Source organism: Pyxicephalus adspersus, chromosome 11 (assembly GCF_032062135.1).
Source record: "Pyxicephalus adspersus chromosome 11, UCB_Pads_2.0, whole genome shotgun sequence".
Classification (NCBI taxonomy): domain Eukaryota; kingdom Metazoa; phylum Chordata; class Amphibia; order Anura; family Pyxicephalidae; genus Pyxicephalus; species Pyxicephalus adspersus.
Genome location: NC_092868.1, coordinates 5,496,890 through 5,524,454, shown reverse-complemented (window position 1 = coordinate 5,524,454; position 27,565 = coordinate 5,496,890). Strand labels below are relative to the sequence as shown.

General features: G+C 36.5%; 2 protein-coding genes across 3 annotated transcripts in view; both read left to right on the top strand.

Annotated features, from left to right (window-relative positions):
• The first annotated feature begins 328 nt into the window (after positions 1–328).
• On the top strand, positions 329–18,282 carry LOC140341328 (B-cell receptor CD22-like). 2 transcript variants are annotated; one of them, XM_072426989.1, is made up of 10 exons: positions 329–1,660; positions 2,068–2,142; positions 3,431–3,514; positions 8,212–8,325; positions 8,404–8,761; positions 10,038–10,331; positions 11,129–11,202; positions 14,753–14,818; positions 14,957–15,001; positions 17,276–18,282. In XM_072426989.1, exons 5-10 carry the CDS (start codon positions 8,461–8,463, stop codon positions 17,354–17,356), a joined length of 861 nt encoding a protein of 286 aa, XP_072283090.1. In that variant the 5' UTR covers positions 329–1,660; positions 2,068–2,142; positions 3,431–3,514; positions 8,212–8,325; positions 8,404–8,460; the 3' UTR covers positions 17,357–18,282. The 2 variants fall into 2 exon arrangements, with proteins under 2 accessions (XP_072283090.1, XP_072283091.1); XM_072426990.1 differs by having other exon boundaries at positions 331–1,660; positions 8,212–8,761; positions 14,753–14,809.
• Positions 18,283–20,859: 2,577 nt separating this feature from the next.
• LOC140340867 (sialic acid-binding Ig-like lectin 13) overlaps positions 20,860–27,565 on the top strand; it is a 10,622-nt gene continuing 3,916 nt past the window's right edge. The window contains exons 1-4 of the mRNA XM_072426289.1: positions 20,860–21,238; positions 22,067–22,363; positions 23,444–23,704; positions 27,062–27,155. Coding sequence (XP_072282390.1) covers positions 20,914–21,238; positions 22,067–22,363; positions 23,444–23,704; positions 27,062–27,155 — 977 coding nt within the window. The 5' untranslated portion in view covers positions 20,860–20,913. The remainder of the gene's footprint in view (positions 21,239–22,066; positions 22,364–23,443; positions 23,705–27,061; positions 27,156–27,565) is intronic.

The following is a 27,565-nucleotide window of genomic DNA, read 5'->3' as shown; positions in this document are numbered from 1 at the left end:
CAATGAAGATGGAGTTCCAGCCCTGTAATGGCTGCGTCCTTCCAGCATTCCTCCTCATGCGTACCTTTCCTTGCTACTCCAAGGCATGGAATTGAATGGTTAGATTTACATCCAAAATTGTTATTATTGTTAGCTTGTGCAAAAAGGTTACCACTGAAATTTAACTCAGAAGGCTACAAATAGAGAAAGAGGCATAAGATTTTTTTCTTAAATAAAGTTTAAAAATAATTCGTATGCCTCTTTCTCTATTTTAGGCTTGTTCTAGATTGAATGTAAAGCAAACCTCTTTGTTTCCATATGAAAAGGTTTTATATGTAATGAGAAGGAAAAATGTCCTCAATTTTTTCTATAGTTTTTAATTTTGGCTCACTGAGTATTTGAGTTTGACACCCCTGTTTTATACTGTCAATATATGTTTGTTAGTAAGTTTGTTGGACCTCTTTGTGACAATCCTCATCAGATTGACTTTCAAAGATTTGAGTTTATGTCAGGTGATTGCAGTTTCGGGGTCCTTGGTTGGTATCTATGTGGTGATGATTGGGTTCCATTTGTAGTTTTCCTATGAATGGTGGAAATGCCACTTTCAAGTGGGTACTCTGATCAGGTCCCCTTGGTATGCTATGCTCAGGTCTCCTTTGCCATAGATGTTGCCATCCCCCAAACACAAATGTAATTCTGTTTGGTTATCACTTCTTAGGTTTGTGAATTGTATAGCACTACATGTAGCATGTTACTTGCTGCTCCCTACAGGTAATGAATGGGGGCATTAGTGAGTAATTCAGTACTACCCACTGCTGCCCACTTTAAAATATTCAACCGCTGCTTCATTAGCAACTAGTACAGTGAATGGGATGGAAAGATGCCGCCCCGGAATGCTTATCAGGCTGCTTATCTCACTATAGTCCTATCTGCTAGGGGAAGCAAATTTTTTATTAGAAAAAAATCTATTCACATTTTTATACAATATACCAATAAACCTGATATGTGCTAAAAATATTGAAGATGAATTTACCAATTGTGTGCACATAAGTCATAAAATGATCTTGCATCCTATTATGGGCATATGAGATAATACAACATAAGGTATTCATACATATCTTCAAAGAGTTCAATTGAATGATTAGCCCAGACCCCATATACCTTAGTGGGGTTTGTTTGGACTAATTACAAAACAACAGATTTCTAAAAAAAATAGATTTCTATTTCTAATTCTTTGAATTAGAAACTAATTCAGAGAATTATTTTCTCCTTAATGGGTATGGAGAGATGATGTAAAAGTAGAAGATCATGGGTGTCAATAGTTATGACATGTTTCGGCTTCTTTAGGGGAGGGTGAAACGCAAAAACTAAGCTGGTACAGTAAATACATAATGTACATAATACATACAGTAAATACACAGCTTACCTTTTGAGTCTTACCCTCCCCTGAAGAAGCCAATAAAGTGAAACGCGTTGGGTCTTGGTTATGATTCTGTATTATGTTTTATTAATTTGTGTCTTCTTGTGTCTCTTTATCCCCCTAACATACAAGTGTTGAGTTTGCATTATTACCGCTCAACAGCAAATTATAAACATTCTTATTAATTTTATTTTTCCTGTATTTATTTGTCATAGAGCTAGAACACATTAGGCATCATCAGAGACATCATCAAGACATGAGGTATAATATTTGAAGAAAGTGTTTGGAGTTTTGTATTATTTTATTTATATAGAGAACATTCTTGGGGTTAACAAATATTATTTTTTGAAAGAAATCCTTATTTAAATATTTAAAAAAATAATTTTGTAAATACGGAATATTTTATTTAACTTTGTGGTGAGTGAGCATCCCTAATTTGCAATATTTTCATGTAAGGGTGTGTATGGATGGACTATAAAGGACTTCATGTGGATTGACCATCATTCCCCCACCACACTGATTCTTCACAATGCAATGTACCGAATATCTCTGGATTTTTGAAACATACCTTATATGTTGTGTTGCAGCAATAGCTTCACTTATATTCCTGGTTTATATTTTGGAAACCGAAATCTTAAGAAAGAATCTTTCATTGTATCCATCCACAGAACTCACAACGTGCAGATGCCACATACATGAGTCTTTTGAAAACAGAAGTTTCAAGTGAATATGAGTCTATAAAGGTAATGAAATATCCGATAGAGCAAAACACCATTGCACAGAATGACACAGATCATATTGACAGCTGGGAGTAATGCAGATACCAATACCTGAGTGTGGTATGTATTTACTCTATAGGGAATGAATGGGGGTGATTGGGGTGGTTGGGGACTGCTTGCTGGTGTCCCATTGAAATGAATATGAATGTTAAATTATTATGAACAAGCATGGCTGCTGTGGCTACCGGGATGCAATCAGATGCCAGAATTCATCTGGGAAATGAAGATAAATTGTATCAATGTGTTACCCCAAAGAGCTTTGTGCTTCTTTTCTATATAGAGTTTTATATACAATTCTGGTTTGCGTGGATTTTTCCACACATACTGGTAGCATAGACTGTACAGAAGGACATACCTATAGTACGGACATTAGATTGTGAGCTCCTCTATAGAAAACTTGCTAATAAGTGACTTGACTATATATTGACCAGGTAAAGAATTACAAACAGGGGTGTTGATTGATGTTCCTCTTATCACTTTCTGGTTTCCTCACAGACCAGCTACAGAAGGGATTCACCAATCTGTTCAGCCCCACATCTCCTAGCTGAGGTTCTAATGCTTTGTAGGTGAAATCGACAAACTATTTTCCTATCATTTCCTATATAGTATGATCTGTGCTTTTTGGTGAACCTGAGGTTTTTTGATTACGGTCTTGATTATCCCTGAGTACATTTATGGGCTTTGGACCACCTGGATTGGCTGTAAATAGAGCAGTGACTTTTGGACATTTGGTAGTTGTATTGGAGAATGAGGCGGGTGAAAACCAATAATAACTATCCCTACTTCTCTCAAATCCTAGAAGAAGCCCAATAGTAAACAGTGACCTGGTAACCACCATTCTAAAGTAGACAAAACCAAAAATATGGTAGACACATGATGGAAACATTCACATGACTGGTCGAGGAACTCTTCTAAGTGCATCACCACCAGCCATTGGACCACCAACTAGCCCAGGTCATCACCATATTATCTCCAATAATAGTAATAATAGAAAGTTGAAAGCCACAGGGGAATACGCAACAAAGACGCACACTATCCGAAAGAATCAACTTAGTGTTTGGTAAATGTCTTCAGCATAGACTTCTATAAAACCAGATCCATTCCAGGTTTGCTGGATCATCCAGCTTCAATAATGAAAGTGTATCCTCTCCAGTCTTGGAGAGCTTTAATAAATCAGTATACTTTGTTTACTAAACCAATATGCTTTGTTTGGTTTCCGAAAGAATAATTTATCCCATTTGTATCTTTACAGTCTTCTTTCCCTGATCAACCTGCAGCTGGCCGAGACAAAACTTCAGATAACCAATATGAAAACCTTCAGAAAAAATAACAAAATGTAATGTTTATGTAATATATGCAATTAAAATATACTTATTCTTCTGGTGGAAATGATAAAACACATTTTTTTTTTTTTTATAAAATACATTCTAAATTATTATGTATTATGAGCACCATTTTATTAACTTTTTTGTTTGTTTGTTTCGTATTGCTATATCTGAAAAAGAAAGGGATCTTATTATTGTAGAAAAACGTATTGCTTTTGTGATATTTCTTTTCTAAGAGAAAAATCCAAAACATTATTTTAGTTATGGATATCTCTTTATCTATCTCTTTGCTGTCTCCAGAATAAGCTTTCTATCCGGAAATGTCACTTTTACTCCTGTGCTTGTAAAAACTTAAAAAATTGGGATTTCCCATGACTTTGTTTTGATAACATTGTTCACCTGAACAAATAGAAAGGGGGATCTCCCCAGCATTACACAGTAAGCAATAAAAACCTAGTCCAAAAATCTAATCCCAAAGAAAAGGTGTGGCACTAACAGCAACGCCCAGATCAAGGTAAGCAGACCTGATGAGGAATCTATTCCACCACCTAAAATGAAACAATGTATCAAATTGCAATATTCTCTAATTCATAAAATATACTTCTAAGATATTCCATCGGTAGTTGGTTAAGAAACGAAAGCACTGGATAAAAATACGCAGCCAAAGCTCAGCACAAGTTGAAGTATATTTGCGTACGGGATCACATTTGTGTTCGGGTGATGGGAAAAGCTACTGCAAAGGAAACCTGAGAATAGAATACCAAAGGGGACCTAACCAGGGCACCCCCATGCAAATGGCATTTCCACCATTCATAGGATAACTACAAATGGAACCCAATCATCACCAAATAGATGCCAATTGAAACAAAGGATCCCAAAACTGCACATCACCTGACAAAAACTCAAATATTAGGAGGTGAATATGATGAGGAATTGTCAGAAAGATATCCAACCAACCTTACTAACCAAAATATTATGACAGTATAAAATGAGTCCTTAGATGGGCAACAAAATAAGGTCTGAGAAATAAAACATATCAGAAGAGACATTATCAGAGAAAGAAGGAACAACTCAAATATAACAAGGGTATAAAACAGGTTCAGGAGGACAGTGGTTTCCATATGAAGCTAAGATCAAAGACACAAGGACATGACTTCACATTATTAATATCCTTCCCTTCACCCATATGTGGACACTATCCAATTAGCAATATCAGGTCCGGAGATTTCAACTCCCAGCCCCCGCTATTCAACTCCACAGCACTTCGGCTTGCCGGATTCTATGATGGCTGACGTTTCTGTGCTATTATTCATAGCATTTATGGAATGTACTGCCCTTATTCAAATTGAATAGGATTCTTCATAGTACTTAAAACAATTTGTAATTATCCTTACTATATCACTTGACTTATTTCTTAAGAATCCTAGACCATTACTGATAAATATGAAACCTTTGTACTTATAAATCAATTCTACTGCCACATCGTTTAAATTCAAACCTGATCTCTCTTTTCACAGAGATCACCAGTAAACTTTGATCTTATTTTCATTTGTATTATCCCAGCCAGTGACTTTTTAACTAATTTCAAGTAAGTATGTGCAACTAATTCAATAATCATTGAGTTATTCAACATTATTATTCTCATATATATATTTTTCTATGCATAGCAATAGATTTTGCTGGACAATGATCGATCATTTCACTAAGCTGAAATAAAATATTAGTTTTTCTTCTCTTTTCTTCTCCTCTCTTCATTTCTCATTTCTCCTTCTTTTCATTTCTCTTATCTTGTCCCATCTCTTCTCCCTTTTCCTCTCTTTTATCTTCTATTCTCTTTTCTTCTCCCCTCTCTTTTTTTTCTTCTCGTCTCTCTTCTTTTTATCTTTTCTTCTCCTATCTCTTCTCTTTTTGCTTCTCTTATCCTTTCTTATCTTTCTCTTCTTTTCTCTCTTCTCAGCTTTTCCCCTTCTCTTCTCTCATCTTGTCTATTCTTATCCTGAGAAATGTTATGTAGTTCACAGAGAGTATTGGAACCAATGTAATTAATAATAACACAGCTGAGGCCAAGAGCCAAGCTCACAAGAACGTTGCTGGGTTCACAAAATGTTGCCCTTATTGTAGAGATATAACAAAATGCTTTTATTAGAATATTTACCAGACCAAAAGGGAGCAAATAAGAAAAGTTTTCTGTTAGTGTTTACATCGATTTCAACAAGAAAATTAACTCTGGAATCTTTGCTCAAAATAGTAAAGCAGAGGGAAAGAAAACAAGTCGCCAGTTTTGTCTGTAGTCTGCTGGTCTTTTCCCCATGTCCCATGTCTTGTTCTATATTGTATGGAGGCAGCCATCTTGGTAGAAGCACTGACACCTCCAAATATCATTCCAAATCTCTTAGACATCTAGGCATCAGTGGGATCAGACAGCCTGCTACAATTTACAGTTATTAGACTGTAGGTCCAGGAATGCCTAGGCACCCTGACATACTAGAAGGTGCTGATATTGTTCAGGAATACATGGAGCATTGCTTAGACACAATTAGCAAATCTTTACTATGGTGTTCAGGTCCACTTTAAGATTTATACTGCCAACAGTTACTGTGATATTCTTTGTTTAATTGCAGCATGCAACATGATTAGGACATTTTAGTAACAAATCAGGAAGTTACAGATTGTATAGAAACCTTTAGTGTGCAATAAATACAGACTAGACTCTAAAGAAACAAGTAAGTGCCAACATCATTTTTCCCTTTTCTATTTTTAACCAGGTTCACAATTGCTTAGTTGGATCGTCACTTTTTTAAATCTGTTTTTACAGTTTAGAAACTTTTTTTGTTCTTGATTGGTAACCGATATTGTGAGAAACATTCATGGTTAGATATAGAAGATAAGACATAATTCCCAAGTGGTTGTATAAAGTTGCCACCCCATGATAGATAGCAAACTTTAAATAAAGAGAAGAAAGCTGGAGTTTTTAGGCAAAATAACAATGACTGTATTGATTAATTTCACAAAAATTGAACATAATACATAATACAGTATAATGTAGTGTATGGTTATGTTTATTTGGTTCTCAAAGGCTTAAAGAACAATAACTAAACAAAGATTATTCCTGACTGGGTAGCAATAGTGGTAGGTAAGGGTTGTGTGTCTCTTGTCCTGACGCGTTTGGCCTGGTAGGCTTCCTCAGGGGATTGGATGAGACTTGCAAAATTTCTGAAAAGAAAATAGTAATACATTTGGTCAAAGAGAGAGGAGATTTTTGGCATAACTTACGGTAATAGTATGATGGAAGTGGGTTTAAGATGTTAAATATGTTGAATATTTTTGCAACGGATGTGTATAGCAATGAATTGAAAGCACAATCATAAAAAGTAAGCAAACATAATAAATTGTCTGACAATATTGTAGTATATTCTTAAGTTATGGTTATGGTAAATGTAAGAATATATTACTATATTGTCAGACAATTTATTATGTTTGCTTACTTTTTATGATGTCAATAGGCATGACCATACACTGCGTTATACTGTATTACGTATCATGTTCAATTTTATGAAATTATTCAATACTTTGTTATTGAATTTGTTATTTTGTCATTGTTATTTTGCCTAATAATCCTCAGCTTTCTTATCTTCATTTAAAGTTTTTGAGAAACATTCATACTAAAATTCTGATGAATTAAGTAGTTTTGTTAAAATGATTTTGCAGGGAAGTTACAGAATCCACAAGCATCAAAATTTAGCAAAAGCCAGAACTTTCCTTTTCACTCATCAAGCTCTAAATCTTCTTGAAATAAAAGTTATTATATGAACATGTCAACTGTTAAAGATGTCAAACATGTCAAAAAATGTATTAACCTCCCTAGCGGTTCATTTGTTTCCGGTTTTATATGTCTAAAAGAGGTACATTGTTTTTCATGAAAATGTATTTTACAGTATAATATAATAGTATGAGTATAATAAAGTTTGAAACACAAAATCATGTAAAAACAATAAACTGAATAAATTTAAAAAAATCTAAATTTAATTTTTTTAAATTAAAAAAAATAAATAAAAATTTTACTCATACTAATATATATTCTGTAAAATAAATGTTTTTGAAAACAATGTACTGCTTTTACACATAAAAATCCAATGTATTGCATTCAATACAGTTATTTTGTATTGAATGCAATACAAATGGATTTTGAATTTCCCGCCCCGCTGGCAACGTACACATGCACCAACGTCACCGGAAACTCCCTGGTGACTCATCGTAAGCAGAAGCAGGAAGAAGGGAGAAGAAAGAAGACGGAGATCACGGCACTGGACGGTGCGGGATGCCAGCGGATCAGGTAAGGTTCTATTTACTAACCTTCCCATAGGTTCACATACCCCGAGTGTGACTCGGGGTTACCGCTTGTAGCAACTTCTTTCTACCCCGAGTCACACTCGGGGTTACCTCCAGGTAAAGATCATTATTTTTATCCTGTTGTTTGGAATGTGTATTGTCCTATTAACTGTTTTATTTTGAGTAAAATAAATATTCAGAAAGTTTGCATTTATACAAATTAATAGTGATGAAATGATAATTATGTAATTTGCAGAAACATATACAGAAATTTATTTCCTGTACCCCAACCTTTGCTCTCTCACATTGTGCTATATATAATATATATTCTTTAACTCGATTTTTACCATTCTGCTATTATTATTTTTATAATTATCAGGTAATACATCATTCATCAAAGCTAGAAGAGTAATATATTAAATCTATACCTTTACATCTATTTTTTGTGCCGTCATGAACAGAAACAACATTTTAATATTTGTTCTTCTACAAGGTAATTTCTTGTCTTAATGGTTACTAATAAATGAAGATATATATACACTAAATAATACAAAACTTTTTTTTTTACAAGCAACTTTCACCGTTCAAGAAAAAAAAAACTAATTTCCCATCTGAGATCCAAGCATTGATGGGCTCTTGTGTGGAAATTCCCTGCACTGTCAAAACATCGGCTACAGAACCAAAGAATACCATGGTGGTCTGGCACATTGTGGGGGCTTTCTTTGGTAAAAGGATTATTTACAGCTCAAATCCCTCTGAAATATCGGCAAATTATAGAAATCGAGCGGCACTTATAGGCAATCCGGAAGACAGCTGCACTCTCAGAATTCATAATGTAGGAAGCAAAGATATGAGGGCATATTATCCAGCCGATAGGAAGTTACCAGCTGACAGAAAGGTTTCCGAGTATGTTCAGTTACAGGTTACAGGTAAATATTAATTTATTATTCCATTTTGTGATGTGGTCTTCAAGGGCAAAGTAACTAAATAATGTTAGTTAGGCATTCAGCTGTTTATATTAAAATTATATATTAATCTTTCTTATTTGAAGTAACTGTTTGGGTTAGCTTTGAAATTTTTGGGTTTAGCTTTGTTATGCTATCTTATTATTTAAGCATAATAACTTGCTTTTTGATGGTACAGTTCAAGCAGATGCATAGTAACAGATGGCAGATATCTCCTTTAAAAGAAGAACATACAGTAAAGAACACCAATTTTTGTAGCAGGATTTTTTAGGCCAGTATCGACAACATATATTATGAAAATAACAAAATTTTAGTATTATTTACATTAAAAGGCTCATTTCCAATACATAAAACCACATAAAACCATTATTATCACACACAATACACCTTTCCTTTCAGAGTGTCCCTGTGAGGGAAAAATTCTGGAATAATTCTCTACGCGTTTTGCGGAAATATCTGCTTCCTAAGGCGAGAGAAGAGAGAATCTACAACCACAAAAAATATTACATTGTTATCATCAATTAAATTATTACTACTTTAACAGAAAAAAAACATTAGACTAAACATATTATATATCATTTTAACTGATGCTTGTGTTTTTAGGATGTGGCTTATGTGATACATAACATATGTATAGACGGAAATCTTCTTTTTTCTTTGTAGATATCTCCTTTACTCTACACATTGCAAGAGTCTGCTAGCAATCCCTGGCATTCTAGTCTGTTTACAAATCAATGATCCCGGTATTGGCGCTGTTCCCACAACAAGTTTCTAAGGGGCCCACCTGGTTGGGCACCAGGGGTTTATTAAATGGCTTGTAAATGATTGCTGATAGCTGTACATATTAAGGCATACCAAAAATTCTGCCCCTGGCAATTTCCATCTGCCATCGATGATACCCATCTTATGAGCCAAAAGGAATGTTTGAGGGCAGACCTAGTGGTGAACTCCAATGATTGGCGGAAGTGTAGTATTGCTCCTATTGTTGCAGCTCCAACTCCTTCAAGTGAATTGTCACCAGGACAAATAGAATGAGTACAGCTTCCTAGTGGAGAGTAATGGGTTCTATTCCCTATTGGCTAAAAAAATTGACATATGCCCATTATATTTCTATGGTGACCGTAATGCCTTATATATTTTCTTTTAGTCTGCAGACTTCCAATTTATTCTGAAGATTTTCTTTGAATCTATTTATACATACCCTATATTTAAACCATTACTCTTTAAATTTCCTTCTCAGATGTTCCACCTCGACCAGTGATGTCCTTACCTGAGGAGATAATTATAGGAAGGCCAACCCCGATCACGTGTTCCGTAAATCATACCTGTGCCACCAGTCCACCTTCTCTGAATTGGAACCTCCCAGGGTGGCCTGTGAAGGAGAATAACATAGACCATGGAGAAGGGAATTGGTTGGCAATGTCTGAACTAACTTATCAACCATTTTTAGAAGAAAATGGGTCAACCATCCTGTGTATAGCAACATTCCCTAATGGGCAAATAAGTAGGATTAGAGCTCAACTCATTATAAAAGGTATGCTATTATTGTATTACATTAGACATTAAATAGTTGTAAAGATTTATTTAATCCTTACACCTCAATCTTTCTGATCTCCTTCTCTTCCATACACCTCATCCAATGTTGGCTGCACATGGGCCGATGCTCTGGGCTGCCTTTCTGATAATAATTGGCCATGTTTGTAGTGACAGGATTTCTGCTTGTGGTTTCCACCAGATGCTCCAATGATGTCAGGAGCAATGGTACAACATTGTCACCTTATAACAGAACAGGGACCTTCATGGCCAATGATTCATCATCAATGACATTTTAAATAAAATATTTCAGAAATAACATTGTTTTTAAAAATACTCAAAATGTGTGTAGATTCTAGCCCTCAAGGACTGGAGATGGCCCTTTTATGGGAAATTTTAGTAATTAGGTTCACATTTACTTTACGTGCTAGGGTTGGATAAGGTTAGTGGTCACAGTCATGGACATTAGCCTTTTTTTTGTTTGTTTTCAATGGCTAAAGCAGATCATCGAAAACTAACAAAGCTGGAAACCTGCCGAAATGATTTTTTTTTTTTTGGCAAATTAGAAAGTGACAATGTTATAAAGTTATAGAAGCACCATCTGAATGTCACAAAGGTGATGAAACTATTGGATAAAATATTAAATGTGATGAAAATATCATTTAATGATGACTCAGCTGACGTGACAGATTCTGAGAAAATGGAGCAATCAAGGGTAGGAAGAATAATATATATATATATATATATATATATATATATATATATATATATATATATTTTTTTTTTTTTTTTTTACAGGGGGAAACACATTGAACAGAAAAACATCAGGACAGGAATTGTTGTTGCAAGCTTGTCGTCTTCTTAATTTTAAGGTATAGTAACAAGACTATGATCACTAAAAGCAGTAATATGAGGGCTGTTCTAAAACAATGCAAAAGTGGGCATACCTTTAATTAGCTGCCAAGGGCCACTCAGATGTTGGTAGTGTAACTTTTCCACAATGTCCATTTTGTGAACTGGTGCCCAAAACTGGACTGCATATTCCAGATGTGGTCTGACCAATGCTTTGTACAGGATAATGTCTCCATCTCTGCAGTCTATTCCTCTTTTATTACAAGAAAGTACTTTACTAGCTTTGGACACATTAATAATGGATTAATAAATATAGAATGTTATTTTTCTTTTACATTTCAACTTTATAGTAGAAGAAAACCTTTGATAATTGGGAAATGCAAACAGGTAAATGTCTTCTTTCATTTTGGTACTACAGTCTACTGGCAAACACCCGGTGTTTCTGCTGGTTGCACTTTTATGACACACATAGAAGCAGATCTGTGTTGATGTGATCAGTTTGCTTCCTTTTACCTTGCTTACTAGTGCTGCAGTTCCTGTAAGTTGATATTCAGCTTTGCTGCCACTGCCCTCCCCTCCCCGGAGCTTTTTTTTCCTAAAGAAAAGTAGGAACTGCTCATTTTACTTAATTTTCTTTTGCATTAATAGCATTTTGCAATAATATCACAATCATTTGTTTAGGTCTTACAAAACAACCCAACTTCTGTCTTTCACCAACAAACACCCACTTCCAGCTTCTGCCTACAAATGACACACAACTCTTATCTTCTCTTTGTTCGAGGTTTCTTTTCAAATACTGAAGCGTGATTTCATATGATAGAAAAAATTATTCCCTTACTGCAAAAGACCCCAAGGTAATTGTATCTGGAGGAAACTGTCAGTTATGTACAGGCAAACCTAAACCTGCCCAATACAGAGTTGGTAGTTCCTATGTGTTAACTCCCTTCAATCGATATACGGGCTCTAGGATATAATGTTTATAGGCCAGCGTGGTTGGCAAAGCTGAGGAACAGGTGGGGATTGGAGATAGCAGCAGATATTTGCTAGATTTTGTTCCTCCAAAGGAAGTAAATGAATACTTAGCAGCTGGTAAGGTAAAACTTCCACAGAGCTCCAACCACCATTGCTATCTGCCTCGTCTTTGGGTGTCAGATGCTGTGTCCACTGTTGATCAGTATTATTCTTCCAACCAACTTTTAAGTCCCAACTGTGTACTGTAAACACATAGGGTGGATGGATGAAGCCATCGTGTCCAATGGGGGGACATGCTATTACCACAACTGGAAGGGTCACACAACAACAATATCCACTGCCGCTCACCACCTCCCACATTGGGGAGTATTTATCTACCTGTCCAGGGGTCTCAACTGTATTCACTTAAGCTGCGTACACACTTGCAATTTTTGTCGTTGGAAAGGATCTTTCACGATCCTTTCCAACGCCAAGGGACTGCACGATGCATGAACGGTGCTGTACATACAGCACCGTTCATGCTCTATGGAGAGGGAAGGGGGAGAGCGACGGATCGGCACCCTGCTGCGCTCTCTCCCCTTCCCTTTTATTAGGATCGGCTGTCGTCCATCGTCCGTGGATCCGGCAGGTCGGTCGTCCGGACGATGGACGACACCGACTGTACACACGGCAGATTTTCGCCCGATTATTGGCCGATGCCGATTATCGGGCGATAAAAATCTGACGTGTGTACGTAGCTTTAGGCACAGGGTCAATAACACTGTTATTCGCCCCTCCCCTCAGGGACATTGTTTTGGTGTCACCTTTGACTCGGCCCTCTCATTTACCTCCCATATTCAGAACATTTTAAAGAGCACTCAAAACCCATTTTTTTAAACATGTCTTTTTCAGTCTTTTGAAACCATCACTACTTCCCACCACTACATATCTCCCATCTTTTTGTGTGTGAAATTCCCCCACCTGCTAGATTGTAAGCTCTTCGGGGCAGGGTCCTCTCCTCCTTTATCACTGTCTGTATTAGTCTGTCATTTGCAATCCCTATTTAATGTACAGTGCTCCGTAATATGTTGGCGCTATGTAAATCCTGTTTAATAATAATAATAATATTATATGTTATTGATGGGTCTACATTAGGAAACTTTTATAATTTGGTACCAGGATCACATTTCCTTCACTGGAGCTTAAGGATTTTTTAAAATATATATATACATTAAATAAATACATATATATATATATATATATACATACATACATATAAATGCACTCACTGACTATTTTATTAGGTGCACCTCACTTGTATCTGTCTGGACCACATTTTGCCGTGAGAACAGTTATAATTCTTCATGGCATAGTTTGAACGAGATGCTAGAAACATTCTTTAATATTTTTCATCCATATTGGCATAATAGTATAATGCATGGGCTGCACATTTTGAGTTGCACATTTATACTACAAATCCCTCATTCCACCATATCCCAAAAGTTCTCTATTGGATGGAGATCTGGTGACTGAGGAGGCGTTTTTAGTCCACTGAAGGCATTGTCATGTTCAATGAACCAGTTTCAGGTTATCATGGCACATTATCCTGCTGGAGGTAGGTGGTCATAGAGGGATAGACATAAGGACAATACAAAAGTAGGCTGGAATTTAAATTATGTCCAAAGTGTGCCAAGAAATTATCCCCCACACCCATCATTCCACCACCAACCTGAACCACTGATAGAAGGCAGGATCCATACTTTCATGTTGTTGAGGTCAAATGACCCTACTATCCAAATGTTGCAGCAGAGATAAAGACTCATCAGACCAGGCAATGTTTCCCCAATCTCCTCTCATCAAATTTTGGTGATCCCATGTAATTGTAGCCTCAGGTTCCTGTTCTTAGCTGATATTTAGGATACAGTATAAACAGTCTCCCTCATACCATGATGAGTCAGTGAAAAGGGAAATTTTCTCTTTGTAGTGTAATATTTTTTTGTTCCTTTTTTGATGTCACCACTTCATAATTACTGTATTTCAACATTTTTCCACCTTGCTGCCACAGCATGTTTCAACAGTGGTATTTTAAAATTTAAAAGTTTGCTCTACAGTGAACCAACAAACCAGCAGCTAAAGATAACATTAAAAGGTACAGAAATGCTGGATTTATATTTTTAAAGTTGGTATTTTAGCCATATTTGTTAAAGGCATCTAGATTTCTTTTCACCTAATTTGTATAAAATCACTGGGCCAGATTTATTAAAGCTCTCCAAGGCTGGAGATGATACACTTAGCCAAGAAAATGTTTCCTTATCCTAAAAATTACAAATTTGTCTTTTTTTTTCTTGGTTGATATTGTCATGAAAGTATTACTTAATTACAATCTAAAGACCGAAAAAAAAAATCCTTTTTTTAAATTTGACCACTGTTAATGTTACCATAAATCAAAAGTTTACATTTCATTCTATTAATATTCATCTAATTATATTAATCTAATTAATATTAAAAAGTAAAAGGCACTCAAAATACATTTACACAATAAAATAAATATATTTCATTGCAATACAAAAAAATCAATACATTTAAAGTTTCTTTTTTCTTTCTCTTTTATTAAAATAGGATACTGGGTATAAAGATCTTATTGAGAAAGAAAAAACAATGTATTGTGTATTAGAGGTAAGTCAGGTAATACAATCCTCATTAACTTAATATGTTTTCTGTTATTTCTGATAACATAAATATGTATGTGTCCATTGTGACATTTGGATACAATTCAAATAATTTAGGAATCACAATTTACCAAATTCAGATTTTTGTCTGCAGCCAAAGAATCGGATGGCAATATCTGCTCCAAATAATCAAAGCTCAGTAAGTTTTTTTCTAATTCTTTCTTTTTAACAACATAACAGATATGCAAATCTTATGCACAGAGAATATTCAGTGGCCTGAGGAAGTATTCCGACCACTTCACTTATTTTTGTTATGTTGGGGATTCATGTTAGAATTTAATAAATTATTTTTCCCATTAATCAACACTCCGTGCTTAATAATATTAAAGTGAAAATAGGATTTTAGATGATTTTGTAAATGTTTTAGAAAAATCAGTTTTCTGTCTATTTGTTTATTTGCAACAGCACATTAGCTCAGGTGCCTCCCATTTAACTTATTTGGTTCTTCATGTTGATTGGAGTCCACTTGGGAAGGCACAGAGCTCTCTATAGAAGGGAGAATATGTGATGATGCATCAGAGGAAAAACCAAGCCATGAGGTCACAGGAATCTCGGGAATGTTACAAAAACATTGTTCCCAAGAGCACAGTGGCCTCCATAATTCTCAAATGGAATAGGTTTGTCACAGCCAGAACTCTTCCATGACCTCCGAACTATATAGGAACACGTTTGGATCTCCCACAAAATCTCTCCACAGTTCTTGTCCCACTTACCTTTCTGACCTGATAGAAAAATCCCCCCTAACCGCTCTCTTTGCTCCTCCAATGACCTACTAATGACTTCCTCACTCATAACCTCATCACATGCACGGATCCAAGAATTTTCTAGAGCTGCCCCGACACTTTGGAATGGTCCTCCTCGTCCTATTCAGCTTTCTTCTACTTTCTGCTCATTTAAAGAGCCCTTAAACCCAACCCTTCAACCTCACCTACCCTTCTTCTTCTGTCTCCTATTCCCTCACTACTTCCCACTATTTCATATCCTCCCTCCTTTTGTGTAAAACTTCCCCCACCTCTTAGATTGTAAGCTCTTCAGGACAGGGTCCTCCCCTCCTATATTATGTTTTTTTTTATTTTGGATTCTTCAAAGTACCCACCCATTGGCTTTAATAACAGCTTTCCACTTTTCTGGCATTCTCTCAATCAGAGTCATGAGGAAATCACCTAGATTGGTTTTCTCATAACAGCCGTGCTTTGTCAAGAGTTTATTTCTGGATTTTGATGCCTTCTTAATGTGTTTGAGATCACCAATTTTGTTGTGCAAAGACAGAGTTGGTATACAGTTCAAAAAGGTACAGTAAATGGTTCCACTAATACAATTACTGTTCTACTTCATATCATGACCACTTAACTAAATAATGAGAAATTATCATTGCTTTTTAAGACATGAAGTTCAGTCAATCTGGAAAATTTTCCAAACTTTGAATGTATCTTTAAGTACAGTCTTGAAAACCATAAAACGCTATGATGAAACTGGCTGTCATGAGGATCACCCCAGAATTGGAAGATCAAGACTCAACCCTTCATTAAAATTACTAGCCTTGGAAAGTGCAAACACCTCAAATTTGAGCCCACATTAATCTTTTACAGGTTTTAAGTGGAAGACTTAACATAAACTGTTCAGAGGAGACTGTGTGAATCAGTCCTTCATGGTCAAATTTCTGCAAAGAAGCGACTACTGAGGAAGAACAAGCGGAAGAAGAGAATTGCTTGGGCCAAGAAACTCAATGAATGGACATTAGACCAGTGGAAATCTGTACTTTGGTCTGATGAGTCCAGATTTAGGAAGTTTAGTTTCAAACCCAATATCTTTGTGAGATGCAGAAAAGATAAGCTGCTGGTCTCTACCTGCTGGAGAAGTGATGGAGTGGGGGTACTTTACTAGTGACACTATTGGTGAGTTATTCAAAATTCAAGGCACATGTAACCAGTGACAAGCCATCCCATTTGGGGGTATTTCATGGGGCCATCATTTGTTTTTCAACAGGACAATGACCCCAAAAACATCTCCAGGCAACGTAACGGCTATTTGACTACGAAAGATGACATGGCCTCCACTATCTCCCAACCTAAACCCAGTTGATGTGGTTTCAGATAAATCGGACTGCAGAGTGAATGCAAAGAAGCCAACAAGTGATCAGCACATCCAGGAACTCCTTCAAGACTGATGGAAAACCATTTCAGAATCTTTTTGAGAATTCCAAGCGTGTGCAAAGCTGTCATCAAATACATTCAGGGTTGTCTATAACTTTTTTATTTAATACACAATTCCATAAGTGTTCCTTCATAGTTTGGGAGTCTTCAATATTAAACTAAAATGAATAAAAAGGTGTGTAATGTAAATTTAAGATATAAAGTAAATGTAGATCATATTCTGGAATCACAATTTAACCAAATATTCTTCTTTTCTACAGACATCGAAGAACGTGTTAATACAAGGAGAAAACAATCTAAAGCAAGCTGAATATGCCAACATATATGAGACTCTAACTTGAACTTGCCCATAATAACATATAAAGTCATATAATTGTCTTCTACATATAGGCTACATACACACGTTAGACTTTTGTCATTGGAAAGGATCTTTCACAATTCTTTCCAAAGAATGACAAAAGACTGAAAGATGAATGAACGAGCTCTGTACATAGAGCGTTGTTCTGCACAATAGAGAGGGGAGAATGACGGAGCGGCACCCTGCTGTGCCCTCTCCTCTTTACTTGTATTGCAGTCGTTCATCGTTCATGGATCCGCTAGTAGCGCTGTGCACATGCCAGATTCTCAGAAGCCCAGAAGCGATAATTAGACAAGAATCATCTGACGTGTGTATGTAGCCTAACACACAAATGTTATTTCATAATAAGTTACAGATTAGTATTTTTATTTATGTTTTAGAGTGGGGTTAGGTCTACACTCTAATTACTGTCTATGTACACCTATGATGAGATTATTACTCAATAAGTTTTATATTGAATTTCGTATGAATGGATGAATGAAGAATTTCACAGATTTAACCATTCTAGCTAAATCTGCTGCTAAACAAATGATCGGCATGACAGCCAAACCTCCAACATTTCAGAATGTCTGCTCAGTAACGGCATCCTTTATATTTTATAACGCTTCTGTACTGGTTCAGATGAAGTTTTAATAGGAATCGAAAGCTCTGAAGGAGAAGTGGCCAAAACACTGAAAGGTTTCAGTTTCTCAAATCTGTCCCCTTCTTTAGGGCTATGAGAAAAATCAGAGGCAGAAAGATTTGTAAATATTTTACAGCAAAACCAAATCTGATGTTATGTTTCTACAGAGAAATGCATACAATGACTATAGATAAATTATTTTGCATTAAAGGGTGTTGTGATGTTTGTATTTAACTATAATAAGTAAAAAATGGGAAAAAAATAAAGCAGAAAAACAACTAAGATAACATTTCTAAATTCTATTCATTTTTTGTAAATGAATAATTCATATTATTATTGTTAGACCATTCTGGAGACTAGGGTTAGCGCTAGAAAAGACTTGGAGCCGTGTGTGTGATGAGGTTATGAGTGAGGAAGTCATTAGTAGGTCATTGGAGGAGCGGAGAGAATGGCTAGGGGGATTTTTCTATCAGGGCAGAAGGGTAAGAGGGACAAGAATTTTGGAGGGATTTGAGCAATACAAGGCTGTGTATGGGGTAGGTAGGTGGGAAGGGGGTAGGTAGGTGGGAAGGCTGTGTATGGGGTAGGTAGGTAGGTAGGTGGGTAGGCCGTGTATGGGGTAGGTAGGTGGGAAGGCTGTGTATGGGGTAGGTAGGTGGGTAAGTGGGAAGGATGGAAAAGTCTGGCTGCAGCATTCATAATAGATTGTAGAGGAGAAAGTCGGGTCAGTGGAATATCAGGGAGGAGGAGGATGTTACAGTAGTCCAGACAAGAGATGATAAGAACACGAGCAAGGAGAAATAATAAAATATATTTGAATATTTATATTGCCTGAAGTGCAACATCCATGCTTAAAAGCTGAAAGTGAACAATAAATCACCTCTAATGAAGAACTGGGGAAACCACTGCACCCAATCATAGGTTTTAGGGTTTTTACCCCTGATACCTTTAGTATTGTCATCCTTGGTTTGAGAAAAGAGCCCAACACCATCCAAAGTCTCTGGCAATCATTCATCATATCTGTATATGTCTAATCTATCAGTGATGGAAAAGATGCGTGTGAATTTTCGAGCTCCATACAAAAGCCTAACATTTATGGCCACTTGTGCTGATCAGTTGAGAAGTGAAGTTTCTTTTCCTGAGGAAGTCGGGCCAACCACATATTAGCACACATTATATGCAATTCACACACAGTGCCTCTGTTCCTTCTCTGAGTGCACCAAGTTTACTGCTGAATATTTGTGAGTACCAGTTTACATTTATTATACGGCTTCTTATTCTTTCGAAACTTTGAATAATGAACCCGGTGTCTTCTTTCCTGATAGAATACATTTTCATATTTCTTGTTCAAGGTAACAAATATATTGGAATGATTGGTCTCTTATCAGTGGTGGGACAATAGCCATAACAACCCCATGTGGCTGCCGGGGTAGGTGTGTGTAAGGGGCATTAGGAAGCCTGTAATAGAGGACTAAATTGTGACGCCTCCAATCCAGAAGGACGGAAGTCGGACCTCAGGATCTCTCTGTGCTGTATTTGTTAGCTGTCTTACCAGTGTCTTTATGCAGTGACATATCTGGTTATAGTACGGTTCAGGTTCTTTGTAATATGTTCTCTATCATACACTTATTTTTCATTTTTTAGGTGTGTCTTCAGATGTGAACAAAGAACACTGGTCATTAATATTTCCCAAAGAAATTAAAGCTTTGAAGAATTCTGATGTGACGATTCCCTGCACATTTACGGCTCCCATTAACCACAGTGAGGTCAATATAATTTGGTTTAGGTACCAGATATTGGGATATCCCCGGGTTTTTAATCATGAGGACCCCTTTAAAGTTATAGAAGAGTACAGAGGATGGACAACTCTTGAGGGTTATGGAACAAACAGCTGTACATTGATGATCAAAGATGTGACACAGACAGAAACTTTTCATCCAGGAATAAGCGAAGAGATAAATTCTTACAAACTTCAAAACCACAAAGATGTTACGGTCAAAATCACAGGTACAAATATAATCCATTGAGTTATATGAATATAGGTCAAATTAACAAGAAGACGCAGGTAAGGTGGAACTTTAAATACAAGTTGAAAATTGGTGAATAGTCAGACTATTTATTATAGAGGAGACATACAAATTATAAAAATTTCACAAATACCACCCTGATCTTCTATTGATAAGCATATTAAGTAGACAAAAATAAATCAGTTCAGGATTTTTAAGGCATATATCTTATATGATTACCGGTATATGATTATATAGGTCATATATCTATAAGAAAGAACTACATTTTTTAAATCAATTATTTTATTTACTTAATTATTGGCTCATAGATTAGTACTCTGGCCTTTGCAGTGCTGGCTCACAGTTTGAATTTCACCCAGGTCTCCGGTTTCCTCCAATATTACAAAAACTTGCAGTTAGGTTGCGTAATATGTTTGTGTTATATAAATACTGTGTAATAATAGTAATTATTTAACTTGGCAATGTGTTCACTGATGTCCACCTCCTAGGGCAGCTATTCTCCACCAGAGTTATATGGAGCCCTAGGCAGTGGCGTGCAGGGGTCACAGAGCCCTCAGGTTGGACCATGCCCCTTGCTCCATAGGGCCTGTGGGAAGGGGGGATGCTTGTCAGAAATTTGCACTGAGCCCCATAGACCTGTAGCTATACAACTGGATCCAGGGCTCCTCCATAAATTACTAGGGACAAGGAGTCGTTTCTCACACAAATTTGAAATAAACTGTAGATGTGATTATTATTAGCAGATAATAATGTTTTTTTCAAATATTCTTTCATGCAAAAAGGTTTGGAAAGGCTGAATTAGAAGAATGGAATTCATTTTGTTGGTGTAGACAAATATTTGTGTATTTCTTTTTCTCAGGCTGCCAGGAAGACTCATCATGTCATAAATGGATGTTTGAATTCCCAAGATATATTACTGCTCTGCAAGGTTCCTGTGTGCACATCCCCTGCACTTATACCCATCCTGAAGGTGCCAAGGATTTTAATTTCTTCTGGTATTCAAAAAGGTTAAAAATCTTCAACAATAAAACCCGTAGTGATGTGGACGATATGTATAAAGGACGGACATTTCTTACTGGGAATACAGAAAATGATTGCTCAATAAAGATCATCAATATATCATCAAAATATGACAAGAATGAATATTTTCCAGGAATTAATGCTGAAATTAACTCTAATGAACTTCAAAACAAAAAAGTTTCACTGTTTGTATCAGGTAAATACAGTATGTAATGGATTCAGAGGACAAAAATGCAAAATATTCATTTTGTTTTCAGAATCTCAAAGCAGAGCTTATTTCAAATGAAACTCTAAGGTTAGGAATATAGAAACTGGTATCAGTAATGTGTCCTAAAATAAGGTTCCCCTTCTGTGTCAGTTATATTCTTGGTTATTTTCCATTCTATTCCTCCTTCTGTCAGCCCCTTTGTCATATCAAGAGCCCATGGAAGCTCACTACTGACCACACCAACTACCTGCCGCAGTTTCTTGGTTCAGATTCTAATGAACACTGTACAAGCCTATTATTATATGAAAGCCGTAATCATACCCATCCATTGGACTTTATCCATTCAGAGACTGGGGCAAGTTTAGGGCTTACAAACAGAATATATTCAAAGAAAGAAAAGGATACTGAAGGAAAATCTTTGGGTTGCAGGTTTCTATTCAGTTGTAGATTTTGGCTGGAGATTTGCCTTATAAAGTGAAAGTACAAAAGAGATCATTGGATGTGCGTTGTGCATCATATATATCATTTATGGTTACCTAATTTCCTTATTCCTGATTTTTCCAGCACAAAGTTACAAAACTGCCTGGACCAAGTATAAGGAAAATCTATAATAGATGTAATAAAAACATTAATAAATTGAAACTTAGATAACATTTAGGAATTCAAATTTTTACAAAGTTAGATGTTTGTGTTGGAATGCTAAAGAAATTTTGTTTTTTAATTACCCTGGACTGTTTCATACAAAGTCACTGTCAATCTACCGGTATATCAAAATTATTTATTTCTCATCTAAAACATTCTGATTTCTGATTTCAGAATACCCACCAAAGCCATCAATAAAGGGAAATAAACATATGAAAGAAAAGCAGAAAGTTAACATAACCTGCTCGGTAGAACACACCTGTCCCTCCAGTCCTCCGACTCTGACATGGAACATCACCGGCTATCCGATATTAGAAAGCCATGAAGATCTGCAATTGAATGGAGGGTGGAGGATGGAATCCATATTGACCTATACTTCTTCCATTACTGATGACAAAACCGGTCTAAAATGTGCAGCTGTGTTTCCAAATTATAAAACATCTGTTAAAACATTTACACTGAATATTAGATGTAAGTAAACTGAAATGCGTGCATGTATTTAAATCTGCCCTCTACCCTCCCCTTTACTAAATCTGCCCCCTAGCCTCCTTTTCAATAAATCTGCCATCCCCTTTACTAAATCTGCCCCTCAGCCCCCCTTCAATAAATCTGCCAATAAATCTGCCCCTCCACCCTCCCCTTTACTAAATCTGCCCCCTAGCCTCCTCTTCAATAAATCTGCCCTCCCCTTTACTAAATCTGCCCCTCAGCTCCCCTTCAATTAATTTGCCCCTCCACCCTCCCCTTTACTAAATCTGCCCCCCAGCCTCCTCTTCAATAAATCTGCCCACTACACACTCTCAGCTTCTTACAACAATAGAAGCTGCAGTCAGATAGAACCCATCTTAATTCATTGCTGGACGACGTTCATCACCATCTCGCCCCTTCACAGCCTGACTGTTCTTGCCACATCCCTTCCATTTTTTTAGATTTTAGTTTATTCGTCATACTGCATAAAATGTGGGCTTATATGTCCAGGAACACCAACTCCTCAGAACAATCAGAAAGACACTTTGATACTTGCAAAGCTCCTCATCCTACTGCTTGTATCTGGACTTTTGGATCTTGGCAGTGTAGGGTGCTACACTGATGTAGGGTGATGTGATGTGTTTTAGGGGCATCCTTCAAGCCCCTTACTACCAGCCAATGAAACACGGTGACACTTGTTACAACCTTGTCAATGTACACAGTATTGAGTTTTCTAAGGCTCCTTGAGTTCCTTTGGAATCAAATATAATGGGCCTGCTTCATAAAGCTCTCCAAGGCTGGAAAGGATACATTTTTATCATTGAAGCTGGGTGATCCAGAAAACCTGGAATTGATTGGGTTCAGAATTCAAGACATTACAAATGACTAGCAAATAGCAAATTCATTTGAATAAATCCATTCCAGATTTTCTGATTAAAGTGTATCCTCCTCAACCTTGGAAAACTTTTATAAATCAGGCCCATTGCAGGATGTTCAGGTAGATTGTCTATAAGCAATATATTTTTTACTAAATCTTGTACAATGCTATATTACTAATGCTAAATCTCATCTATCACTGCTCAGATCGTCCAATGAATGTCATCATTTCAGTTGATGGCAACACCGACACAGCAGAAGACGAGGATGTCACGTTACTTTGTTCAAGTCAAGCCAATCCTCCAGTAGATAATTACACCTGGTATCAGATCAGCCAAGGCGAGAAATTCTTACAGGGATATGGAGATAAAATAACTGTGAAGAATACAACAAAGGGAAAATATTTCTGTGTTGCAGCTAATGAAATGGGAACCAATAAATCCCCTGTGTTCAAGTTTTCTGAGAAACGTGAGTATTGCAAAAACATTCAATTCTACAGATTTCTTTTCTATGTGTACATTTGTCACCTTCAAACCACAAATGTCCCTGATAGTTCTTCTTTTTCATCACTAGATGTCCTCAGCTTTCCACGCAGGGACATAACTGTCTCTGCCCACTTCCTGCCCTTGAATGGACAGTGAATGAGAAGCAGCATATTGATAGATTTATTTTTATCCATGTCTATTTAAGCCATGCCCAACATTCAGGTCAATGTAGCCATCCAGATGTTCGCAATATGTCTTCTTTAACCCATGGTATTCCTTTCAAATGTTCTAAAATTGGCAGGTATCAATCATTTAAGACTCTCCTTTTGTGAGCGCTGGTTCCTTGGGTGTCAATGACATATGAATTGCTGACCTGAAACCAACTTTATAGAATTTGTTAGTGTCTTAGGAGCCCTTAAACCCCAATGCCAGGCATACTTGCTTTCTTAAATCCCCCACACCCAATTTTTTAACCAGTAGCTGCGGCCACAATATTTACCTAATATTTGGAGTCCATATTTTTAGCACAAGAGGTCCTCAGATTTCTGCAATATCCAACCACGACCCCACACCAGGAGATGATAAAGGAGGGCGCAGTGTATCAGGTGTGTGGCTAGAAGACATAACAAAAAATATATAATATTATATATAATATATATAAAATATATTGCTTTGGGGGGCATTAAGATGGTTATATTATTTTTGGGGTAGGGACCCAGAGCATCGAGTTTAGGTTTAAATTACACACAGCTAGGTGACCAGTATTTTATTTCAGGAGATCTCTCTGTACTTCCCTTAGATGAAAAGCAATCCCCTTCAATTTGGGATGGTGAATGTTAATATATATTCTTTCATTGCTTTTGTATTATAAACAGTTTCATGTTCACTCATATATTATTAACCACCTAAAGCTAGGTTCAGATCATCGGTGAGGTTGCAGTATGGTCACCGTTTCCTCAGGCCTGGAAACAGTGCTAATGGTTAGGATAATACAGGAGGTATCTCTCCTGCAGACTCCAATAAGTAACGCATGGGGGCAGTAGTGAGTTACTCCTCAAATTACTCCTGACGAAGCAGGCTTTGCATCTGTGAAACATGTCGAGAAATGTAATAAGCTTGGTCATATACAGGTAATCAATCCACTAGACAAGGTATCCAAGGGGTAAGACAAAGTAGAGTTGGGGTCACAGGGAAAAGGTCAGTGTAGGCAGCATACACTCAAAGGGTCAGAGACAATCAAAGTAACAGTAAATCCAACAAATGAACACACTGACAGCAAGTCAACCCAGCATAACGCTTAAACGGGTCACTGGTGACTGAAAGCAGAGAGGCTATAAGGTCCTAGTAGCCAAGGGCATTGCAGGATTGAAATCAGGAAGTACTCTGCTTATTGGCTGCAGCATAAACTCAAAATCCCCTTCAGCTGCACAGTCTCAGTGCAGGGGATGCCAAAAGACCATTCACAGCTAAGGAGAAACCGGGGATGCTGCAAACTTCAGAGCAGAGGATTGACAGCTTGATCTCCTTTGCTGTTGTAAGGGACGTGGTCGGAAGAGACCTGTATGCGGTCGCGGGCCAAAGAATCGTCTCCTAACACTTAATACATTTTTGTAATTATATATATAAAACAATATGTGGATTAGGGATGCCTAAAAAATCTCACATTAAATATTGTGTGTGAATAGGGGGCAGTACTGATGAGTACCCCTCACTGTCCTTCATTCAAAAATTAAAAATTGGCAAAGTGATTGGGGCTGACAAGTGCTTGGCAAGACTCACCCACCAGGAGCCACCTAGGAGCCGTTCTCATTATACAGAACACATTCACAACACTCATATGAATGACACTTATTCATATTAACGTTTTATGGCTTATTATTGCTAATGGAGAGACTTTGGTAGGGAGAGCAGTACAAAAAATTGATGCCTGAAAACTGGAGGAAACCCACAGAAAACCACCAAGTTATCAGGAATTAAGTGTTGCTTCCTGTCTGCCATTGGTAAAATTAGAATTTGTACTTTCCGTGGTTCCTTCACATTTACTGTGAAAAAGATAAACACATCATATACAAAAGTCAAAGTTTTAGATCTGATGCTGCTGAAATATTAATGCTGAAAGAAGAAGCAGTGTAATAACTGAACGTTTTATGGTTGGTGGAAGAATAGGGGAACTAGTAATGATTTCTTGCACACAAGAGACGCCAGGCAGTGAGGGCATGCTGAAGTGCTTCCTCATTGCCTATATCCTGTTTCCTCTAAATGTAATTAAAATACTTTCAAGGTATCCTTTTTAAGTCAACCAGACAATGCACAATGTTATCTATACACCCTGAACAAGATATAAACCCTTTGGTACAAGCCCTCACTCACCTCTGTAGGTATACACATTGTGGAGGAATGTGTCTCCAAAGTTCACAGCTGAGGCTAAGAAACGTTATTTTTCTTCCCAATACATTCTATTACAGCAACATCTTAGCAGGCTGTCAAGAGGTGTTTCTGAGCTGTTAGAAACCAACTGAAGCCAAACCTTGGAGTCCTACAGGATTTTTGAAATTAAATATAAATCAGTGATGGTTTCAAAGGTTAAACTACAGATATAAATGATAAATTGTGCTCTGTAATTACTAATATAATATATTAAGTAAGTACCTGGTGACCTGGTATCAGTCTTGTGCTGTCTCTCTACAGCAGGGCTGAAATAAGATAGGAAAAGGCAGTACAAAGAGCAACTACTATTTAATGTGCAGCGCTATGTAATATGTTGGTGCTATGTACAGTAAATACTGTTTAATATTAAGTGCTGACAAGACGCATGCTGGTATGAGGAATAAGCAGAATAACCTAGAGATGAGCTCATCACTGTGCTGCGTCTCCTTTCCCAGTCCATTCCTTTGTGGGGTTTTTGGACTTTTTTTTCTTTTGCTTTCTTTCTGTTTGGATAAATACATAATTGGAACCTATAGAGTTGATTTACTACATGACCCTCGGCTGTTCACTTAGCATAGATGAATAATCACTCTGCATGGGATCATTCACTTAGCTTAGTGAATGAGTTGCAGCTCTGCTGCTATAAGGTATCCAATTATGTATAAGTAAAAAAATGTGTTTGGTTATTCTTTGCAAAGGTCATGTTCACCACATTCACTAAGCTAAATGATATTTTCATTACAAGGTGATCATTGACTTTGCTAAGTGAACAGCCTTCAGCAAAATATTCTAAATATCTATAATTTGCAATAACTCTTTCACAACTTTATATTTTTCTTACAATGACCGATCACATGTTTTACAATTAACACCGGCAAATACTTACATAAAATATGATTTTAAATCACAACAGAAAAGGATCCTACAAAGGTGTATGTTGGGATCGGAATTACAATGGGGCTCGTGTTCATATTGGTACCAATTGTCGTTTTCTTCATATATAGGAGGTATGTAACGGCTGAAAAATGACTGCTCAATGGTGATATTTAAACATTTGCAAGTCCTGAGTGAATATCAGAACAAATGTATATTCACTGAATAATACTTAGGGTGAATAGTACAGTAACTAGCTTTCTCATTAAGAACAGATGATAAATTTACAGGGTACATGTATGTTATAGAATAATAAACAGAAAATGGGCCAGAATTTAAAAAAATTACAGTTATATATAATATTGTAAATATGTAACTGTTTGGGGTGTCAGATTAATGTTTTTTTTTCAGTGGACTTGTGTAAGTAACATGAATAAAGTTATTTTTTTTTAAACAAAGATTTTACATTACATGTAATAATAATAATATAAATAATAATATTAATCATTCATAGGTTATATATATATATATATATATATATATA

What these genes read in the sequence shown, in the direction of transcription:
- LOC140341328 (XM_072426989.1), top strand. Translation starts at nt 8,461, where the DNA reads ATGGGCTCTTGTGTGGAAATTCCCTGCACTGTCAAAACATCGGCTACA. An exon ending in TGTTCAGTTACAGGTTACAG is followed by an intron (nt 8,762 to 10,037) that starts GTAAATATTAAT and finishes TTTCCTTCTCAG; the next exon opens with ATGTTCCACCTCGACCAGTG. An exon ending in AGCTCAACTCATTATAAAAG is followed by an intron (nt 10,332 to 11,128) that starts GTATGCTATTAT and finishes TTTTTTTTACAG; the next exon opens with GGGGAAACACATTGAACAGA.